We start from the raw sequence: 21208 nt of genomic DNA on the forward strand, positions 1-21208 counted from the left end.
GCTATTTAATGTTTGGGGGGAGGGTTCTGTATTAATTAGAGTAATAATGACACCTTGTATAGGTGACCTCAAATTGTGTTATAGACATAAAATGAATTTATGTAAAATAACATTGTGGTCTACAAATAAACTTGATAAATTGGTACGATACCAAAAACAAAAACACGTCATCAAATGTAGGAGTTTTTATTCAAGCATGTTGTTTTCTTCATTGTCACTAGTAAATAGTTTCCTCAAACTTTTAAAAGAAACTTCCCCTTAGATTTATTTCTGTTGTCTTGGAATCCCTTAACACAATGCATTCATTATTCTATTTTCTATGATTATATTCTTTCTGACAATTGTCATAGCACCAGAGTTCTCTGAAATCTAATTTGCATACTTCTTTGTCCTTAGAAAGGAGACATCATAGACATTATTTGCAAGACACCAATGGGGATGTGGACTGGAATGTTAAACAATAAGGTGGGAAACTTCAAATTTATTTATGTGGATGTCATCTCAGAAGAGGAAGCAGCCCCCAAGAAAATAAAGGCACACCGAAGAAGTGGAACAGAAAAATATAAGACTCTGCAGGAATTCTTAGAGAGGATTCACCTTCAGGTTCGTAAGCCTGTGGCTTATTTGATTTTCCTGGCATATAGACAGAATAATTGAAGAGAGTAGGTCAGTCTTTGTGCAGAGTTGTTTAAAAAGAATACATGACATATAGCAAAGGAAAATCTGTTTTCCAAGAACATTTTTATTTCTTCTTTATTACTTTTATTATTCAAGAATGAGTCTTGATATAACATCCTTTGGACTAAACTCTAATGGTACTTAGCAATGACAGTAGAGATTAATGTTGAGAAAATGAAGTGAAAAATAAAAAATACCTAGGAAAATAAGAGGCCCAAAGAAAACTTATAAATGAGAATGATGAAGAGAGTGTGAAGATTGAAGATAAAAATCCCAGGAAGTGAAAGAAAAATAATGAAAAGGAAATTGTATTTTCTATAGTGCGGAGATCAAAAGCAAGTCAGGTGAAAATAACTAAATAATGTTGTTTTAAATGTAATTTGTTAGGAAACAGAAACCATTAAGCTTGCATAATAATTGTGTTAAGAAAACTATATTGTCTACATTTCTAGTCCAATTATTTTCTCATTATATTAGTAAAATATCTACCTTGTTAAATGGTGTGTACATTCAATATACCTAAGCTCACTCAACTTACATTTTTGTAATCCATTTTAAAAATTAACACAGTAATACTTTGATAGTTTTTGAAATTTATTAGGCAATAGCTAATTAAACTTTCCTTAACTGTTTGCCCCAAATTATGTAGATATAGTATTGTCTATAGACACAGTATCTAGGTCTTTCTATATTACTACTGGTACCCCCAAATAGGGTGCTCCTTGGAAGAAGAAGTACCAGTCTGAATCCTGCCTCCCTTACTTGTTTGCTCCATGACCTATGGGAAAACCAAGGTCTAAAGAAGTGAAATAACTGAGTCGAGAACCCACAGTTGGATGGTTATGTCAGAATGGGAATTTTGGTTTTCTCTGCTCTAATTCAATGTTCCTTCTTGGAAGTTTTTTAAAGAATTGCCACCTTTTTTTGTACATAAAGGACCAGTAATATGTTCTTCCTGATTATTAAAACTTTTATATCTTTTCTTACTCAATTTTAATAACTAAAATAAGGATATTGAAATAATGATCAAGTAAAATGGGGGAAATTTTTGAGAAAGTTGAAAAGTATTCAACCTCACTTTGAATTTTTATGCTGTTAGAGAGAATGGAGGACACATGTACAGACTTTGAAATCAGAAGTCTATGAATTTTATTTTTTTTAGATTTAATTTATTTTTAAGGAGAAGGGGAGGGAGGGAGAGAGAGGGAGAGAAACATCCATGTGAGAGAGAAACATTGATCATTTACTTTTCATATATGCCCCAACTGGGGACAGAATATGAAACCCAGGCATGTGCCCTGACTGGGAACTGAACCCGCAACCTTTCACTTTGTGGGAAAACACCAAACCAACTGAACCATACTGGTCAGGTCAGAAGCTTATGGATTTTAAACTAATATATCTTGATGCAAATGATGGGCAAGATATATGTGCTGAAAGAAGGAAACAATTCTTTTCCCAAGCACAGCATTTTTGTAAAGTTTAATAGAAACTTTTAATTAAATAGAAAGTCATGGATTTCTTTGGTTTATAACCAAAATCCCAAGTTCACTTTTTATATAAATTCTATCTGTTTCAAATTCATTTCTAATCTACCCCAATAAAATAATGAGAATAGCTTTCTTCTGCAATCAAGAAAACAAGACATGTAGATTCAAAAATATTACTGTAATATACTCTACTAGAGACATTTTGTTGATAGACTTAAGGACATGCCAGCTTTGTCAATTTAGCAATTTGAGAAGTCAAAAAGTGCCAAATAGGGTGAATGGTCTAGCTATTTAATTGATCCATATTTAGCATTGTATAGCTTAAGATACTCTTCTTTATATCTGTCTTTCCAGAAGGTCAGAATTATACAGTACACTCTTTTTAAAGGCCCTAGAGTTCACATGTGGAAAACTAGTACAAGTAAAATAAAGTTAAGCAAAAGTTTTATTGGCACCTTTGGTTTCCATATTTATTTCTACACTTTGTTTAAATCTACAGAGAACTACAAATAAAGTATTTGAGTCTGACTAGCTCATATTATACATATTTTTTTTCTCCCACACAGGAATACACATCAACACTTTTGCTCAATGGTTACGAGACCCTAGAAGATTTAAAGGATATAAAAGAGAGTCATCTCATTGAATTAAACATTAAAAACCCAGAAGACAGGATGAGGTTACTATCAGCTGCTGAAAATCTGCTTGATGAAGAAAGTAAGTTTGTTCACCTACTCTTCTCCCTACCTGGTAATCACAGTTTAATGTAAAAAGTAAAATCATTAAAAACAAAGTCCCAATTTAATTTACTGACAATGCTACAATGCATTATTTTCCATAAAATAAGTATTTTATTTTATATTTAGGGACAATAACTCTGGTTAAATATAAAATTAGGAAGAGGACCCTGTTTTCCTTATTGGATTCAGAAAATGAAAGGACTTTTCTGGGTCTCTCATTTAGATTCTGCAGAGCTATTAATTTACACGCAAGTGCATGCCTGCATTTTCAGAGACTGAGGGAGAGAGAGACAAATAGATAGGGATGGCAAAAGCCATTAGTGAGAAGTGCCACACGCAACTTCTGTAGAACAGCACAGAGCCTGGCTCTAAGCTAATGAGTCTTTGTGCCACACAAGAAGATTCATTTCATGTCCATATAGTCACATCTTGTATGTGTTTATAATATTCTTTCAGATGTTATAATAATAGCTTGCAAAAATATTCAGCGCTCAATTTCATTATCTGCGCTGGCTCTGTGACTGGTAAGTACAAACTGAAGATGGAGGAATACATGCAGAATCACTTGTGGCAGAATACTGGCTCCAGCAACTGGGTTTGTAAAGATAGGACGACTTTTGCTTTTATAATTGCCCAGTCTGAATACTCTTCTTACTAAATCTTGATCAGGCTCCCAAAACCCTTAGTTCAGAGTATGCCAAGCTTTGCAAGGAGTGTTTTGTTAGAAAAACAAAGGAGAAGTGTCTAATTTTGAAGATGAAAAAAAAAACCCCTCAGATCATCTAATTCAAACTTCTCTTTCAAAAGTAATAATAAAAATTGCCCCGACCATTGTGGTTCAGTTGGCTGGGCAACATTCTGCAAAGTAAAATGTCATTGGTTTGATTCCCAGTCAGGGCACATGCCTGGGTTATGGGTTTGGTCCCTAGTCAGGGCACATACAAGGGGCAACTGATCGAAGTCTCTCTCTCCCATTGATGTTTCTCTCCCTCTCTGTCCCTCTCACTTCCCTTCTCCCTAAAAATAAATAAATAAGATCTTTTTTAAAATTAATAAAAATAATCATTAACACTCTTTTGGAACATGTTCTCTGAGTAAATCTTCATGCCGGATTCTTCACATTCACATTTAATGATCTCCAGAACTCTGTGAGTTAGGTAGTAGCACTTTCCCCATTTTTATAGTGAGAAATTGAGAAGCTAAGTAACTTGTCCAAGCTCAGGTACCTAGCAACTGGAGAGCGAGGACCAGTGTTTGCGATGCTGTGCTATACTTTCTAACGCTACACATAACAGCCCGGATGGAGAGTGAGGAGGAAAGTTGCATTTAGGACCAGGCCTCCTGACTGTCCCTTCGTGGCCTTCCCTGTACCCTCTTGCTTATGTCCCACGAAACGGGCACAGTTGCACAGCACATGTTTATGTACACTCACCTCTTGTCTGATAGGAATTATTGTTTTTTTAGAAACTGTACCTCATTTTTTTTATCTTGTGGTTTTGCATTTGCATAGATCTTCATCTTTTTCAAAAAGCTTTCATATGTATGATTAATTTGACATCTGCGGAATTGATTTCGTCATTCAACCTAGGCGCTTATGTGCATTCTTTGGAGTTGTGGAGGCTAGGAGAGGCAAAAGAGAGGGGACAGGGCCACAGAGGCCGACAGAGATCAAACTGAAGTAGCCAGCGTGCTCAACAGTAAAAGCCCAAACGAAACTGATCAGCTTACACCGAGGGAGCAATATCTTTTCAGTAAATGAGGCAGTTTTCTTTTTTCACATCTTGTCCTTTCAAAATATGTGTCCTCACTAAGCAATGTTAGGCTAAGAAATAGATTCTGTAGATTTTTTGTAATTGCTAATGTTCAGCATTATTGTCAATACTCTCCAAAATAATTTGATGTTGAAGTAGAGGGAGGGTGAAGACTGAGCATGTTTTGAGCACTTGTACGTAATTGCTTTTGTTCTACAGCACCACCCATGTAGGTATTTTGCCCATTTTGAAGATAAGAAAATGTTTCAGAGATGAATTTCAAAGAGGCCAAACAGCTAGACAAGTAGCAGTGATGGAGTTTTAATCAAAGGCAGTCTGCTATAAAAAACCAACTTCTCTCTTCCACATGTGCAAACTAGTACATATGAAAAGAATAATAAATATTTGAACATTTAAAAATTCTACTTTTCCAATGTTTCTCAGCAGCTTCAGTTTAGCTTTCCATCACAAAAAGTGGAAGTTAGTATTTAAGTGAGAACATAAACCCTGGAGCAGCCTGACTCCCTGAAACAGCATTAGTGACTAGAAGGGGCCGCAGAGCCGGGGTCCACAGGGCTTTCCAGCACAGGCCCACAGAGGGAAGACCAGGCCAGTGTCAAGGGCCCGGGCCACTTAACGTGCTCTCTTAATCTTTTCATTCCAACTCCCTCATCACCCATCTACTTTATAGATTAACAAAAAATTATGATTTGTACATAAGATTATATTATACCTAGGTATTATTTTTTAAAAAACCACCTGACCCAATTTTTTCCTTTGCAAGATAGAGAAACTGAAACTTGAGTAGGCGTCTTTCTCAAGGCCACACATCTAGAACCCAGTCTCCTAAACGTAGATGCTGGGAGCACGTACTACTACACCCTTATCACCGTAAACAAAACAAGATCTTCAAAGCGTGATGAGAAATTCAGTGTTTTCTATAAAAAAGTACAAATGCCCCAAATTACTTCCCTTATAAAACTTTAGAAAACTGTACGTGAAGGTCACTAGAAGTTGATCATTTAATAATAGCCATTAAAGTACAAACACACACTCACTGAGCCAAATTCTGGGACATGAAAAATGGAAAAAAATGCAGATTCAACTAGTGTTTGTTTTCCACACGCAAGACAGGGATTTTTCTTATTTTAATCTTACGGCCTAAAGTACTATTAGAATATACATGTCAAAAAGATGCATATTGCATGTTCAGCTATTCTGACTGAAAGCTATTTATCTTATATGAAACTGCTTTGCTCAAGAAATAAGGAAGAATGACTTCTATTTGTTGATAAGATGTTGTGTTCTGATGATTCGGCACCATGCTGCTATATGCTTATTTTTATCTATTCTCTACTCTGTGAATCATATCTTCTCCAACCATGTTAGAGATTAAATGTGCAACCTTCATGTACCTTGAATGATAAAGACCTTGAATATATGGTTATATAAAACTAAGACAAATACATGCCATAGTCATAGGTTAAAAATAGTTAGCATGTGTGTGTGTGTGTAGAAGAATGTGGTGTACAAATTGGCCAGAATTTTATGTATGCATTTTATTCTGATCATTGAATAACATCAGTTTGGGAACATCAATAAATTCCTGTTTAGAACTTCATTGCTTCTTAGGTTGGGAACTGGGATGTTTTGCTTTGCTAATTATTCAGGGTAAAAACTGAGTGCCTGTTTTGAGAACAAGAACTAAAATTTTGAGATAATGTAGAAAGACCACAGCCCCACGTGAGCCTTTTATACATCTAGAGGAACCAAGAGGATGGGAGATGGGACAGGGACAGAAACAGATATCTAAGACCTAGAGCAAGCCATTTTCTTTTTCTCTTGGGCCAAAGTAGATAGCATTGCACTCACTTTGGCATTGAAAAGGTAAACCACATTAAACTTCTTGACAGGAGGTAAAGATGCTTCTCCACCAAGCTGACAGAAGGGTTGGCAAGTAGTGTTGAGCTGATCACAGGATTATCTCCAGAGGTGAATGGCTTTGGGGTCCGCAATCCCGGCGAGACCAGTATGGGGATATTCTGAACTTGCTCCTGAGCTGCACTAGACTGAACAGAACTTGGTCACTGGTTTTCAGCAGGGGATCCAGATGAGGTTAGAAGGAGAAAAACATTGGGGTGAGACTCAGTTCTTGAAGAGGCGAAAGAGCAGAATCTGTTTATTTTGTGCGCCTTAAGGTTTCTCTATCATCTGAATTTTAAAATGGTCTGTTTATTTAAAATAAATATTCTCAGCAAGTAAAAACAGAGAGTAGAGAACATATGTGTGTGTGTGTGCGTGCGTGCGTGCATTGGTACATAAACACAACCTTCAAGACCTCTTTGCCTTGCTGAGAAATGTCTCTTTAGAATAAGTTAACTGCTATGAATAGTAAATATTTTCTCTTTATTCTGAACTTGTTCTTCTTTTCCCACATATAGAAACACTTTGATGTGTCTTAAAAGTATCTATGAGAAAGTGCACTGTTGTCCTTGGGGAAAATGGGTGATGGAAATATCTTGTTTTCCCTTTAGCACAAGGATAATTAAATTTTACACTGAAAGAAAAAAAAAACTTAGTAACGAAGTAAGTAAACTGTACAAGATTCTGTATGTATTTTAGGCACCTGCAACCTTCGCTTGCTGTGCTCAGTGAGGAGGAAGCGGGGAGGGAGGGTTGTGTGCCAGGCTGTTGGCACCAGCTGTGGTCACAGCAGCCCCTCATTGCTCAACCATCCCCAGTTGTGCCTTCGTGCCTGCCTCCCTTCCCAAAATGATGCAGGGCAAATGGCAGGGCCCAGCCGGGAACCTGGAACACGAGCCACCAGCAGGGGAGACTTGTAGTTATGCCAAACAACAGTCCAGCAGTTGTCCTGACAGTGTGCCAGGGTAGTCTGGTGCCCTAGCCCCTGACACGTGTACCTGGTGTTTCCAACCCGCTTGCCATATGATTTGAATCTAGATTCAAGAAATGTTCATACAGCTTAAAAAAACAAGATATGCTAACCATCCACATACACAGAATAGAGGAGGCACATAGGCATTTTACTTTTCTGTATTTACAAATACGCATTTAATATTTGAGTCTAGTCTTGGCTCTTTGGCCTTATGCAATTTAATTTCTTCAAATTTCTTTTTGGCTTTACTCTTAAGATATAATTTGTGATAGATGTCATGTTTTGTGTGATACAAAAACAAGTAAAATAAAATACAAACATTTTTACTCTTCTCCCAGAGAACGATTCCCAGAGAAAGTTCGTAGAATTTTTACTTCAGTCACCTAGGAAACTTGTACTGCCTATTCATGCAGGGCACTCCTGCACTTGCTGTTGTATTGCCCTGTGATTGTGTACTAGGTGTGGCTTTGTGACGATTACCCTACAAAACAAGACTGGGTCCTCTACTACCATGGGCTTTCCCAAAGCCCCTAGTTCTGTGCTTTGCATTAAGAGGATCCTCGACAAGTGCTTGTAGGGTTAATAAGTGCCAAGTGAGGTAGTGACGGGGTTGTCAAACAGTAAGCGAGACTTTTTTGTTGTTATAATACTGAAAGTCCCCTGCAACCCACCTCACGCATATGCTTTTGTAACAGGCAGGTGGGTGTTGGTGTGTGTTGTCAAGGTTTGTTTTATGCGTGTGTTAGCCATGTGTACATGTGTCTGTACTAGCATGTAAATGAGTACTTTCCGGAGGGCAACAATGTAAAAACTGTCAAAGTTTAAAATGTGCATACAATTTTAGAAGATTTTATTTATCTATTTTTAGAGAGAGGGGAAGGGAGGGAGAAAGAGAGGGAGAGAACCTTTGATGTAAGAGGGAAACATTGATCAGCCGGCTCCTGCACACACCCCAACCAGGAAGGAACGCACAACTCAGGCATGTGCCCCAACCGAGAATCAAACCTTTTGCTTGGCGAGACAACGCCCAACCTACTGAGCCACACCGGTCAAGGCAAATGTGCATAAAATTCCAGTTTTAGGAATTTGTTTGATTAATTTAACTTCAACATACAAATGTCTAAAAATACTAGCTAAACTACTAGTAGTAGTAGTTAAAAACTGAAACCAGTATGAGCTTCCATAATTCACCCATTTAAATAAAGACACGTGTAAACAATGAAAGAGTATGATGACGTTAGGAGAATGAAATACATACTGACGTGACAAGATGTTCAAAGCGTATTAAATAGTAAAAGCAAATTGCAGATCAGTAACATGCAGAATAATCCTGTTTTTGTCAAATAATAATTTTTAAAACAACAGGTTAATTGTTACCATATCAAGTAAATAGGATTAATTTAACCTATACAAATAATGAACTTGATTTCCCAAGTTCATTATTGAGTAATATGAAATGATAATTTTAAAATTATTTGGTCATTTTCAAAGTAGTCAGTCCAATAAGACAACTCAGCTGAGGGTAGATATTTCCTGGGACCCAAGCCTTCCATCGGGGTGCGCAGTGAGGCCGAGTTGCAGCGGATGGCACCATCTGCCTCGGTGCTGAGTGCTTGCGATCTTGAGCCAGTGCGCCTCTAGGTCCTTCCTGAAGCAGACAGCACGGAGAAGTGGAGGCTGCCGTGGGTGTGAGCAAAACAATTTACCCCCCTGCGCACATGGCATTAGAGGGCAGGCTATGATTCTGGGATAAAAGGAGATATGTACAAAGAAAGGTATACAACAGCAACTGGTTGGTTTTCCATAAAGAGATTCCTATTTTTCATTTGTTGTTGTTTTTTCAAAGGGTGTGTCAGTGTTCAAATTAACTTAATACCAACTATTCATTGTAATTAGAAAATTACAGTGTTCACGTGATTTAAGGATGCACTTAAGATAAGATTGAAATAACTAAGTGTTGGGCCACGTTGTCTACTGAATGCTCCTCCATGGACAGCACCGCCTCTGGTCAAATGTGGCACAGCCGGAGTTAGCAGGAGAATGACCGCAGTTTTGGTTTGAGTAACTCAAATGTGGCTGCAACACGAGGCTGAGGTTCTAAACCATCTTAAGATGATCATGCCTGGTTTTTCCTCTATAGAGATGGGACCAGGCTAGAGAAAAAGAGATGTCAGAGCTGAGAGGCATCTTTGTTCGAGTTCCAATGAAATTCCCTATTTGATCTTCTTTGGTTCATGTTCTTTTTAATTAATCTAAATATTACATTCTTTTAATTAAAAAAATTGTTTATTGAGCACTTTCGTTGATCAGGCATTTTCTGATGCCTTCTGGATTGTATTATTTTATAGTACTGGCCCCAAAGAAATAGAGGCTTCATACCTAAGGCAAACGCTGAAGTCAATATTTGGAATATTTGGGTAAGAAACCTGGGGAAGTCAAGCAAAAACTAGTAGTTTACATTTTTAGTGGACCCTTACCTTCCTCATATGTGACTATAGGACAGGTTTCTCTCCTTAAATTATGAGAACTTTTTACCAGAATAAGGATATAGTTTGATTTCCTTTAAGCTTTCTTCACATTTAGCATAATTGAGATTGCCTACACTTAATTAAGTGTAACAACTCCAATATAATTATTTTATGAATAATTATATCAGCTGTCTTTTGTTTTAATCATCATGCTACATTTTATCTCCATTGATGACTGTTGTTGTTCAAGTAGAGTTGTCTTCATTCCCCCCCACCCCTTTCCTCCTAGCCTCCCACCCTCGTTCCCACCCCCCTTGGCTTTGTCCATGGGTCCTTTATACATGTTCCTTGACGACCCTTCCCCTGTTTTCCCCCATTATCCCCCTCCCCCCTCCCCTCTGGTTACTGTCAGTTTGTTCTTTATTTCAATGTCTTTCGTGTTTGTTTTGTTGATTAGTTTCCACTTATAGGTGAGATCATATAGAATACATAGATTAGATATGCTGATTTTTAAACTTAACACATCACAAACATTTTGGTATAATAAAGGTGGCAAGTGTGCAATTTTGGAAGCAAACTGTTTCTTATTCCAACATTCCTTGCCTGGTTAGCTCAGATGATTGGACCGTGGGACAAAGCTGATAAAGGTTATAGTTTCCATTTCTAGGTAGGTCAGTTAGCTTTACTCTATTTCATGGTCACATGAAACAGATAAATGACTTAGAAAGAAAATATGGATGCATTACTGTGAATTCATCCCCTTTGCTGGAAAATCCACCCATAACACAAGCTCTAGGTTTATGCCAGTCTCTGTCATTAGTGTCAGGGTGGGGAAAAATAAAAGGAAGAAAACTCCTGACCCTCAAAATACAAAAATTTAATGCTCTATAGCTTTGATTTCCATGATGTAACATAAGGACCTGCCTTTTCTTTTTATAGTTACATTTGAGGGGCTCCAGCTGATCACCTGCCTGAAGTTATGGCAAGCCTGGCGGGAAGCATTTGGGGCTGCGTAGTCATGTTTTCACTTCACTGGGAAGTCATTGAGCAAATTGCCGCTGTTCTGTAAATTACTGCGCTGCATAGCTTTCATAGTGAGAAACCATTTCCTCTTTCCATAAAAATTGCAGATAAAGGGTTTCCACAATAAATAACCTGTATTTAAAATAAACCAATTCCTAGAATTTAGAGAACACGACATGCTGTTTCTCAGATGGGAATAAAAACAAATACATTTTTATTACTAATATTAAAAAATGGTATGTTCTCTGTTAAAGTCAAGTTTTCACTTATTTTATTTACTTTGTTACTTTTTGAGATAAATGCATAAAGACTTCTGAGGGTAAAATAACAAGCTAAGTACTTATTTTCTGAAAGGAAAACAGCTAATTTTGGAAATCAGAGTACTTTAAGCCTAAGTTTTATATCTTGAAGAGAACCCCACAATCAGTAATCAACCTAATTGAACACGGTATTGGGAGCAGCTCTTCTTGTGCCAAGTCTTAGGTAGATGTCAGTCTGAAGGGAAGTACCTCAGCAATGTTAATTTTGTGTTAAGGTGATAGGCTCCAATATAATCTAGGGAAATATGGCCTTAGCCCCACAACCTTTCTAAGAGGACCACACTCCAAATATGGCGATCAATGCTGATGCAGCAGAAAACATGAAAGGACAAATGCCTCTGGTCTTTTCCAGGAAAACTTGGATAGTGGAACACAGACCTGGCTCATTTCACTTCGGTGGCAATTAAAATAGATAGGCAGAAGTGGGGGGACAGCTTTTCTTCAGACAATGAGGTCCCATTTCAGAGCTGCTTTTTCACACACACGTACACAAAGGGGGCTTGGAGACACAAGTAAAACAGGTACTCCTAAATACCAATGAATAGTAAGCAGATTTCCCCAAACCTAAAGGTTGTTATGACTAATAAATAGAAAGTGCTTCATGGTAGCTAAAATTTTAAAATAACAATACAATAGATTTATATTAAAATTAAATTTCCTTATACCCGGAACTAGCTATAACATCACTAGATTTAAACATCTGATGACTGAATCCGTAGTTAAATAAAATTGTGTGAGATCTGTTGAAGATTCAGAAAATGGCATAAATGTCATTTCATTGTTGCAAATGAACACTTTGAGGAAAAGGTTAAAAGGACTGGTGTGATTCATTTTGAAGTTGAGTAGAGTTAAGAAATGATTTTCATCATTTTTTCCAACCTTTCTCAACTTGTGTTCCTCATCCAAACCACAGAATACAGAAAATAATTTAAGTCACTCTTTTTCCAATTCTTCCATGTGCAGGACATAACTAGTACTGTTCTAGATACATTGAAGAGAAGTCAGTGTATTACATATAAGAATGCTTTAGGGCAACAGGGCTCAGTTCCCTCTTGTAACAAAGGTTGATAACAAATAGATACACAGTGGACCATAAACTAATGTTGGCAAGTTATTTGGAACCTAGAAAATGCATTTAAAAAGCAGATGTGTAGACAAGATAAAGGGTGGATTTCCTAAATATAAATTACTTAGCATTATAAGAGTCTACTGAGGAAAATTACACAATTTCCTTCTCCCAAAGATTTTGAAGGCAGGACTGAGGCTCTGCTGGCTAGAACAGGATGGAGTACATATCTGGAGGCAGAGGTCATGCCCCACCTGCGGAAGAATGTGATTGGTCCTTCCAGTCTTAGCTATTCAAAGGTCCAAGTGGTAGAAGCCCTGACATCTGAACAAAAACATGCTGATACACCTAAGAAGTGGTAGGCCGAGATCCACCTCTCTCCAAGGAACTCATCTAATAATGCAGAGAAATACTCTTTTACTGGAGTTAGGGAAGGAAAAGAAAAAAACTTCACGGTAACAGACCACATGCTGATGCTAAAGAATTTTTGAGCAAAGTGAAACTTTATAGGGCTACTTAGGTTCTTTAGAAATATCTTTTGTTACAACTCTAGTATTAATATTTCTTTAAAAAATGCCAGTTGAATGTAGAATACTGCTTTGATGGCACAATTACCAATATGAACATAACTGATTATTATTCAGAACTACAAAAGATATAGAAGACAAACTAAATAAGGCAGACTCGATGGAAATGGGAGTAGTTTACTACCTAAAAGTAATCTGGTTCCTATATCTGTTTTTCTGGTAAATGCAAACAGAAAAATTCTGAATACTCTAAGTCCTTTTTTACTATAATATTCTTTTTTAAAAATTACAGTGTACTTTCAATATTATTTTGTACTAGCTTCAGATGTACAGCATGTGGTTAGACAATCATATGTACTTTACAAAGTGTTCCCCAATATTTCCAGTCCCCCCCACATGGCACACCATACGTAGTTAGTACAGTATCATCGACTCTATTCCCCAGACTACACTTCACATCCTCATGACTACTTTTTATGAGTTAAATTCCAAGTCATTGAAGTCTCACTGTACATTGCTGCCCATAGTGATCTTTTATTCAATAATCCACATGACTATGATTCTATTGTAGAACTGTTCACAAAGATCACTATTAGTGTGGAATATACATTTAAACTACAAGTGACTTCTTCTAATGTTATTTTTTTATTATTGTTTATTTTTAATTGTTATTGTTTTTTCATCACCATCTATCCCCCTTATACTCTCTCCCCTGCAATCACCACACTGTTATCCATGTACACCTGTCCTTTTGCATTTTTGCTCAATCCCTCTACCCTTAACCTCCCTCCTCCATATCTGCCATCTTGCTCTCTATCTATGAGTCTGTCTCTACTGTTCTTGTTAGTTAAGTTTGTTCATTAGATTCCACATTTAAGTGAAATCATATGGTATTTGTCTTTCTCTGACTGGCTTATTTCATTTAGCTTAATGTTCTCTAAGTCCATCCACGCTGTAGCAAATGGCAAAATTTTCTTTTTTTTTATGGACAAATAGAATTCCATTATATAAATGTTTCATTGTTGTTTTATCCACTCATCTACTGATGGACACTTGTATTGCTTCCATATCTTGGTGATTGTAAAAACTGCTTCAATGAACATAAAATTGCTTATGTTATTTTAAATTAATGTTTTGAATTCCTTCAAATATATTCCCAGATGTAGGATTACTGAGTCAAAAAGCAGATCCATTTTTAATTTTTTGAGGTGTCTCTATGCTTTCCACAGTGGCTGCACCAGTCTGCATTCCCACCAACATTGTGTGAAGGTTCCCTTTTCTCCACATCCTCTCCAGCACTTGTTGTTTGTTGATTTATTGATGATAGCCATTCTGACAGGTGTGAAATGATATGTCATTGTGGTTTTAATTTGCATTTCTCTGATGATTAGTGATGTTGAGTATCTTTTCATCCTTCTATTGGCCATCTATATGTCCTCTTTGGAGAAGAGTCTATTAAGGTCCTCCACCCAGTCTTTTTTTGGAAAGGCCAGAATTAAACCCACACCTTTATAGTCAATTAATATTCAACAGAGGAAGCAAGTACATGCAATGGTCTAAAGATAGTTTATTCAGTAATTGGTGCTGGGAGATACATGCAGAAAAATGAAATTTGACCACTTTGTTGCACCACACACAAGAACAAATTCAAAGTGGATTATAAACTTAAATATTAGACCCCAAACCATAAAAATCCTAGAAAAAAACATAGGCAGTTAATGTCAGACATTGCTCATAGCAATATTTTATCTTATCTATCTCCCCAGGCTAGGGAAACAAAATAAAAAAATAAGCAAATGGGACTACATCAAACTAAAAACTTTTTGCATAGCAAAGGAGAACATCAACAAATTCAAAAGACAACCCACAGAATGGGAGAACATGTTCACCAATACATCTGATAAGGGGTTAATATCCAAAATTTATAAAGAACTTACAAAACTCAACATCTAATGTTTCTTTAAGGAGTATTTGGACAAGGCATCCATCACACTGTGGGTGCAATCTGCTTTCTTTGGCAACTTAGCATCCATGTAAAATGAGAGTCCATATTGGTCTTTGCTTATGCAAGCAGCTCACATGAACACCATGAGACTGCGAGGGAGCGACAAAGGGCAAACTTTGTCTTCTGAGAAAGGAGTGGTTTGAAGATTTGTAAATACTTCTTTTATAATAAACAAAGATGCAAATATATCATTTCCTGACAGAAGTTTCTATTAGAATGAAGTCAAGCTTGGAACCCTTAAAATAGCCCAAAGATGAATGAGTACATGAATAAAACTTTGCTTTGTTTTGCCTAACTGCTGCCCTCTTTTCCATTTTCAGCTATTCAGGAGCAAGAAAATGAATCTGTGTCCCTATCCTTAAGCCCAGACATCTCCTTAAAGGAGTCACAGCTAGATGACTGCCCAAGGGACTCTGGTTGCTATATCTCATCAGAAAATTCAGATAACGGCAGAGAAGATCTGGAGTCTGGAAATCTGACTGACAGGGTGCAGAAGATGGCTATCACGGAAACAAGTGACTGAGCCCGCATCGAAACTCTGTGTCTGTAGCTGCATTCCGTGTTACCTCTTCTTGAGCTCAAAGATCAAATAAGAAAGAAAGGGAAGTGTTTGCAAATACGACTTAAAGTTAAAATGTTTTAATATGAATGATTGTATATAACAGTTCATATCTCTAAAATTCCCAATTATTGTAAATAATGTGTATATTTATTATTTTAAATGCTACATGTTAGTGTTCATGTTATGTGCGCGTATTAGAAAAGGTCTATTATAAATCTTTGGTATGTGTCCTGTAAACTTTATTTGGCTTTATTTTTTAAGTGCAAAATGATAAATTCTGCAGCAATCCCCTCCTTTCTTCATACATGCCAGGTTTGAATTTGTGTCTATTATCAAATGAATAGCAATAGAGTCTGTGTCTGTTTAACCAATTTTCCAGGCAGCATTTACATTCATTTTTAAACTTACTGGAAAAGTCTGAGTTAATACTGGAGACATTTTTATCCTAATTCACAGTGGAGTTTAAGGAATTTTTTGTTGATTTCTTCACTGTTATCTGGTATAAAAGTATAGACAATATATTGTCAATTCTGATTTAGTAAAACTAATTGTAATAATTGTACAGTTGTTTCACCTTTAAGTGTAAATGATTTTAATTTTAAAATGTCTTAATTTTTAAAATAAAATGAACTATGTTCACTTGGTATTTTCCAGACTAGTGTCACTGTTTTCAGATTAGATATGTAAACAAAACATCTCCTGCCAGACAAGGTTTTGTAATCAGTTCTCTCTCTCTCTCCCATATATACATATTTTCCCATATACATATGTATATGTGTATATATATGTATATATATTTCCAAATCACTTATCTCACCTCAGTTTGTTTCCTGATCTCCCAGATCTGTGCTATCTAACTTCCTGAATAATTCTATGTATTAGTCAACCTAAGTTGCCATTAACAAAATACCATAAACTGGGTGGCTTAAACAAGAGAAATTTATTTTCTCACAGTTCTAAAGTCTAGAAGTCCAAGATCAGGTTGCCAGCATGGCTGGGTTCTGGTGAGAGCTCTTATCCCGGTTTTCAGATAGCACCTTCTCACTGTGTCCTCACGTGGCAGCGAGAGCCAGCTTCAGTGGGTCCACAAGTTGGGTGGGGTGAGGTCTCAAGGAATCACCAGGCAGACAGTGATAACCAGGTTGATGGAGACTCAGATATGATACTTACCTGCTGGGTCTGTGGGAGGAGGGTTCATCAAAGGAACAATGGCCTCTTTCAATTCTTTTCTCTGGGAGATAGCTGCCTCCCCAGACCTGCCCCTGATTCCAGACATTTCATTTCCTGTCCCTGCTGCCTTTCAAGCTTCTGTCCGGGTGCTGGAGTTCAGAGTGAGTGAGTCAGAGTAAGTCCATGTGTGATTCCTTTCAAGGGACCACCTGGGACTCTAGAATCCCTTCATCTCACTCAGCCTCAATCCCTGCTGGTTTTACAGCCAGAAGTTTGGGGAAATTCTTTTCTTAGTATCGGAACCCTGGGCTTGGGACCCTGCTGTGAGGCTTGGACCCCTAGCTCCTCACGGGTGACGTCCACAGCTGAGATATCCCTCCTGATATTTATCTGCCACATGTGGGTGTGGGACCAGTTTGTTCTGCATCTCTGCCCCTCCTACCAGTCTCAATAAGGCTCCTCCTTTAAATCCCTAGTTGTAGGACTTCCATTTAGGTAGATTTTAGGTAGTTCTGAATGATGGTTGTTTCATGGTTTAGTTGTAATTTTGATGTGGTTATGGGAGGAAGCAAGTACTGCATTTATGTATGCTGCCATCTTGACTGGAATTACTCTACCTCTCTTTAATAGCACCTATACCCAGCCAGTTATCGAAAGCAGAAAATCATTTCTCATTTTGCTTCACATATATCTTCTTCATACAGATTCAATAAGTAATCAAGCCCTATGCATCTCACTTCTAGAAATCCTTTCATATTTATGGCTTTCTATCCATTCCTGTGACTGCTGTCTTGCTTTGTAACCTCATGATTACATGTGTGAAATAGTGTAACAGCTTTCCAACTGACCTCTGTCCTACAAGCAACCTTCTTCTTAATCTATCATACCCAGATCCTACAGAAAGACCTGTCCAACACGCCAATCAAATCGTGTATTACTCAGCTCGAAATCTGAGTAATACAGTCGTCTTTGACGACTTCTCATTGTCTTCGGCTTTTTAAACTTTCTTCCAGGATACATAAGGTCCTTCACAATTATTTTTACCTACATCTATAAGTCAGATATTTTTTGTCATGCTTCTCACTTTATACTCTTCAACCCTAACAATCTACTGGCAATTCCCTGAAAATTCACTATTCCTTTTGTGAATTTTCTAACATTATTTATTTTTCTGGAATGGTTCCTGCTACATCCAGAAGCCTCCCACTGTTTTCCTTCTTAAGGCTCACAAAAGTCACTTATTCTGTGAAGCCCTCCCAAGATTTTCTTTGATGTTCTCCTCTTTGCGCTTCCAGAGCAACCTGTATCTCTATTGATTATAGCACTTATACATTACATTTTATCTATTCGTATGACGTTTGTCCTCCTATGAGACGGTGACTTTCACTGTGGCAGACATTATTTTGTTTATCCTCCTTAATCCCTGTGCCTGGTACACTGGGTACAGAGTGAGCATTTAGTAAATGTCTACTGGAGGACCTTGAATATAACAATGATTCTCATATAACACATTCCATATTTATATTTTAATCAACCTACTCAACCTATAGGTAAATACTTTCCATGCCATGAAAGGTTATTTTTTAATAAATAAAGCATACGATCTTAGGACAAATCAGGAAACACAAGGTGTTATTCAAATGCTGGGGAACAACATTACACTATAGATCTCTAATGTATTTTTCTAGATCCATGGACTTTAGTCCCATATGCAGAGCCCAGGTCCGGAGTAAAGCATCTGCCTCCTTCCCTCTCCACAGCAGGAAAGAGTGTTTCAGCTTCAAACTTCCAACATGCTGCCTCCGTCGTGTCCCTGCTCCTGCTGTGGCCACCACTCCAAACTGAATATTCTAGGGGCGTGTTGGACACAGCACGGCCATTGACCGTAATTTTTAAATTTTACTCAACCTGCTGCCTCAGAGAGGTCCAGAGAGTACAATCTCTTTATGAAGATGCCAGGAAATTTTAGGTTCTAAAGAATTACTTGATTATAAAGTGATAGAAATCTCCTGAGATGATACTCAGCCACAATTTCAATCCCTTCAAAATGACGGTGTGATGTTCAGTCAAGGACCCAGGGAAAAGCTTTTGAGCAGAAGTGCTGCCGAGGCCTTGCGGAGATGGAAGCAGAAGAAGAGAGACTGGATTCCTGAGAAGAGGAGCGGAGAGTGGAGACACCGCGAGGTCCAAGTTGGTGGACAGACGGCCTCATCAGAGTGCAGCGCTGAGGACACAGGTGCAGCAGAGCTACACCGGTCAGGGGGCACTGCAGCCTTCACAGCACCAACTGGTCCCTGCAGCTCTAGCCCCACCTTTGTTTTCAGATTTTTCTCTTGACCATGCAAAGCTGGATAAAAAGGACTAGGAAGGTAGAGACTAGTTTAGCAAAAGCTGTAAAGTAGTTGGGGAACTTAGACCTTCTATGGCGTGTGGCTGAGAGGGAGGCATGAGTCTGAGCCTTTTAAGAGTGAATGTGAACGTGGCCAGAGGGTTGATAGTTGAATGTTTAAAGATGCTTACAATGGCTTTGTGTGTCTAGGTTGAAACTCGGTGAGAGTCTTATTCTCATTCATTTATTATTCACTCAATAACATTTAGATATGGAACATACATGCTGCCCAATGTTATACCAGTAAAGGTCTTTTAGATTATATAATCTGCCTTAGAATTTCCCTGTAGCCTCTCCATTGAAATCACCTGACACTCTCAGTAGAGAAAGTTGGAAAATCATGCTGGGATGCGTTGATTATTCTGATCCCAGGAATATCCAAATTCAAGTGTGCTGAGATGGTGTGCATGGTTATAGAAATTGTATTTCAGGTAAATAGATACAATCCTCTTAGTACTTTTTAAAGAGATTTTGTTTTTATTTATTTTAGAGAGGGGAAGGGAGGGAAAAAGAGAGGAAGAGAAACATCAATGTGTGGTTGCCTCTCGCATGCCCCCTATTGGGGGCCTGGCCTGCAACCCAGGCCTGTGCCCTAGACTGGGAATCGAACTGGCAACCCTTTGATTCACACACCTGCACTCAATCCACTGAACTACACCAGCTAGGGCCTCATAGTACATTTTTAATAAGAGCAAAAAATCAGATCATTTAAATTCTGTTTCCTCTCCCCCCCCATTCTATTGCTAATATAAACACAAATATACCTTCACCATGAAGTATTTTATCAGAAGTCGTTTACAATCAATTAATTGCCCAGGGAATTAGTTAAGAAATGAAACAGCTTTTAAAACTTCAAAAATGATAGGCAGCTAAAGATTATCAGGTTTTAGAGAACATCCAATTCACTGAGGTTACAGTCAAGTGCCTTGCAACTTCCTGAGTGAGGCCAAATTGATGACATTTCATGTTGAGAAACTTCCGTTACAAGCATAAGTTCTGAGAAAAATAACATGAAGAAATGTTAGATACTCCATCGTCCCACACATGCACGCACTTCCATCCCCCACCACAGGCAAAGAAATTGTATAACTAATCAGCATGCAGACTTCAAGTACTCCTTCATGAAGTGGGAAGTCATGTTAAAATTATGTAAAAGTTGAGAGCAAAAAGAATAGGTACTAAATATAGGCAGAAGAACAGTTTATAAATGTGTCCAATTTTGGGGGGCGATGGAAATTAGATTGAAGTAACTCTCACTTTATGCAATCTCCTATCTTATGAATGAATTCATCTGATCACACCCAGTTTTGATATACACACATAGATCGCAGGTCCTGGTTTGAGGACTGTGTGACTTTGAGCAGGTCACTTGTGCTCTGAGCTTATTTTTCCCCTCTACAAAATATAAATAACTGTAGCACTAATATTTCGTATGACTATGTTGCTTAAATTAGATAATGTGTGCAAAGCACTCAGCACAATGCATGCAGTACATGCATAAAAACTGACATCTGAACTTGAAGTGGAAGCCGTGCACATGCCACCACCGCACCGGCATGGACTTGCAGGAGTCTCAAAGTTTTCAGACACAGATTGTCGGAGGGCTTGGACGACTACCGTCCAGCAGCAATGAGAGAGAACTAGCTGATTTAACAGAACTTTGCAGATAAATGACCATTTTGTCATAATAGAATATTTCTTTGTTTACTCTTGACAGTGTAGGAAGAGGCTATGTTGTATTTAGCTTTAATTCTTCACCTTTGGCATGGGATAGGAATAATCATTTTGAAGACTCAATAGTTGACTAAATAAATAAATGCCTATACTAATGAGTGAATAACTAAATAAAAGATTTGGGGTTATTACTGCTACTGTTATACCTTGGGCCCTGGTCTTTACAATATGGAGTCAGAGCTGATAGTGTTATTGCCAACAGAGAAACCGTTAGAAAACACCCTAAATGTAGATATTTACAAATTTATGAAACTTATGGGCATTTAGGCAAATGATCTGCCATGGGAAATCAAAGTTCAGAGAGAGGCCACCAAGAAAATGTGAGCTTTTCATTACTTCCCCTTTTCTACTTCATCATGCAAACTCTCACATTTGAACTACCAACAGTT

At 37.7% G+C, this 21208-nt stretch overlaps 1 protein-coding gene across 1 annotated transcript in view; it reads left to right on the top strand.

Annotated features, from left to right (window-relative positions):
- Positions 1-16172, top strand: part of SAMSN1 (SAM domain, SH3 domain and nuclear localization signals 1) — a 156472-nt gene extending 140300 nt beyond the window's left edge. The window contains 3 exon segments of the mRNA XM_045200072.2: positions 397-603; positions 2735-2885; positions 15285-16172. Of these exon segments, the coding sequence (XP_045056007.2) occupies positions 397-603; positions 2735-2885; positions 15285-15487 (561 nt within the window). The 3' untranslated portion in view covers positions 15488-16172.
- Positions 16173-21208: the final 5036 nt, after the last annotated feature.

The sequence above is a fragment of the Desmodus rotundus genome, chromosome 2 (genome assembly GCF_022682495.2).
Source record: "Desmodus rotundus isolate HL8 chromosome 2, HLdesRot8A.1, whole genome shotgun sequence".
NCBI classification, from domain to species: Eukaryota; Metazoa; Chordata; class Mammalia; order Chiroptera; family Phyllostomidae; genus Desmodus; species Desmodus rotundus.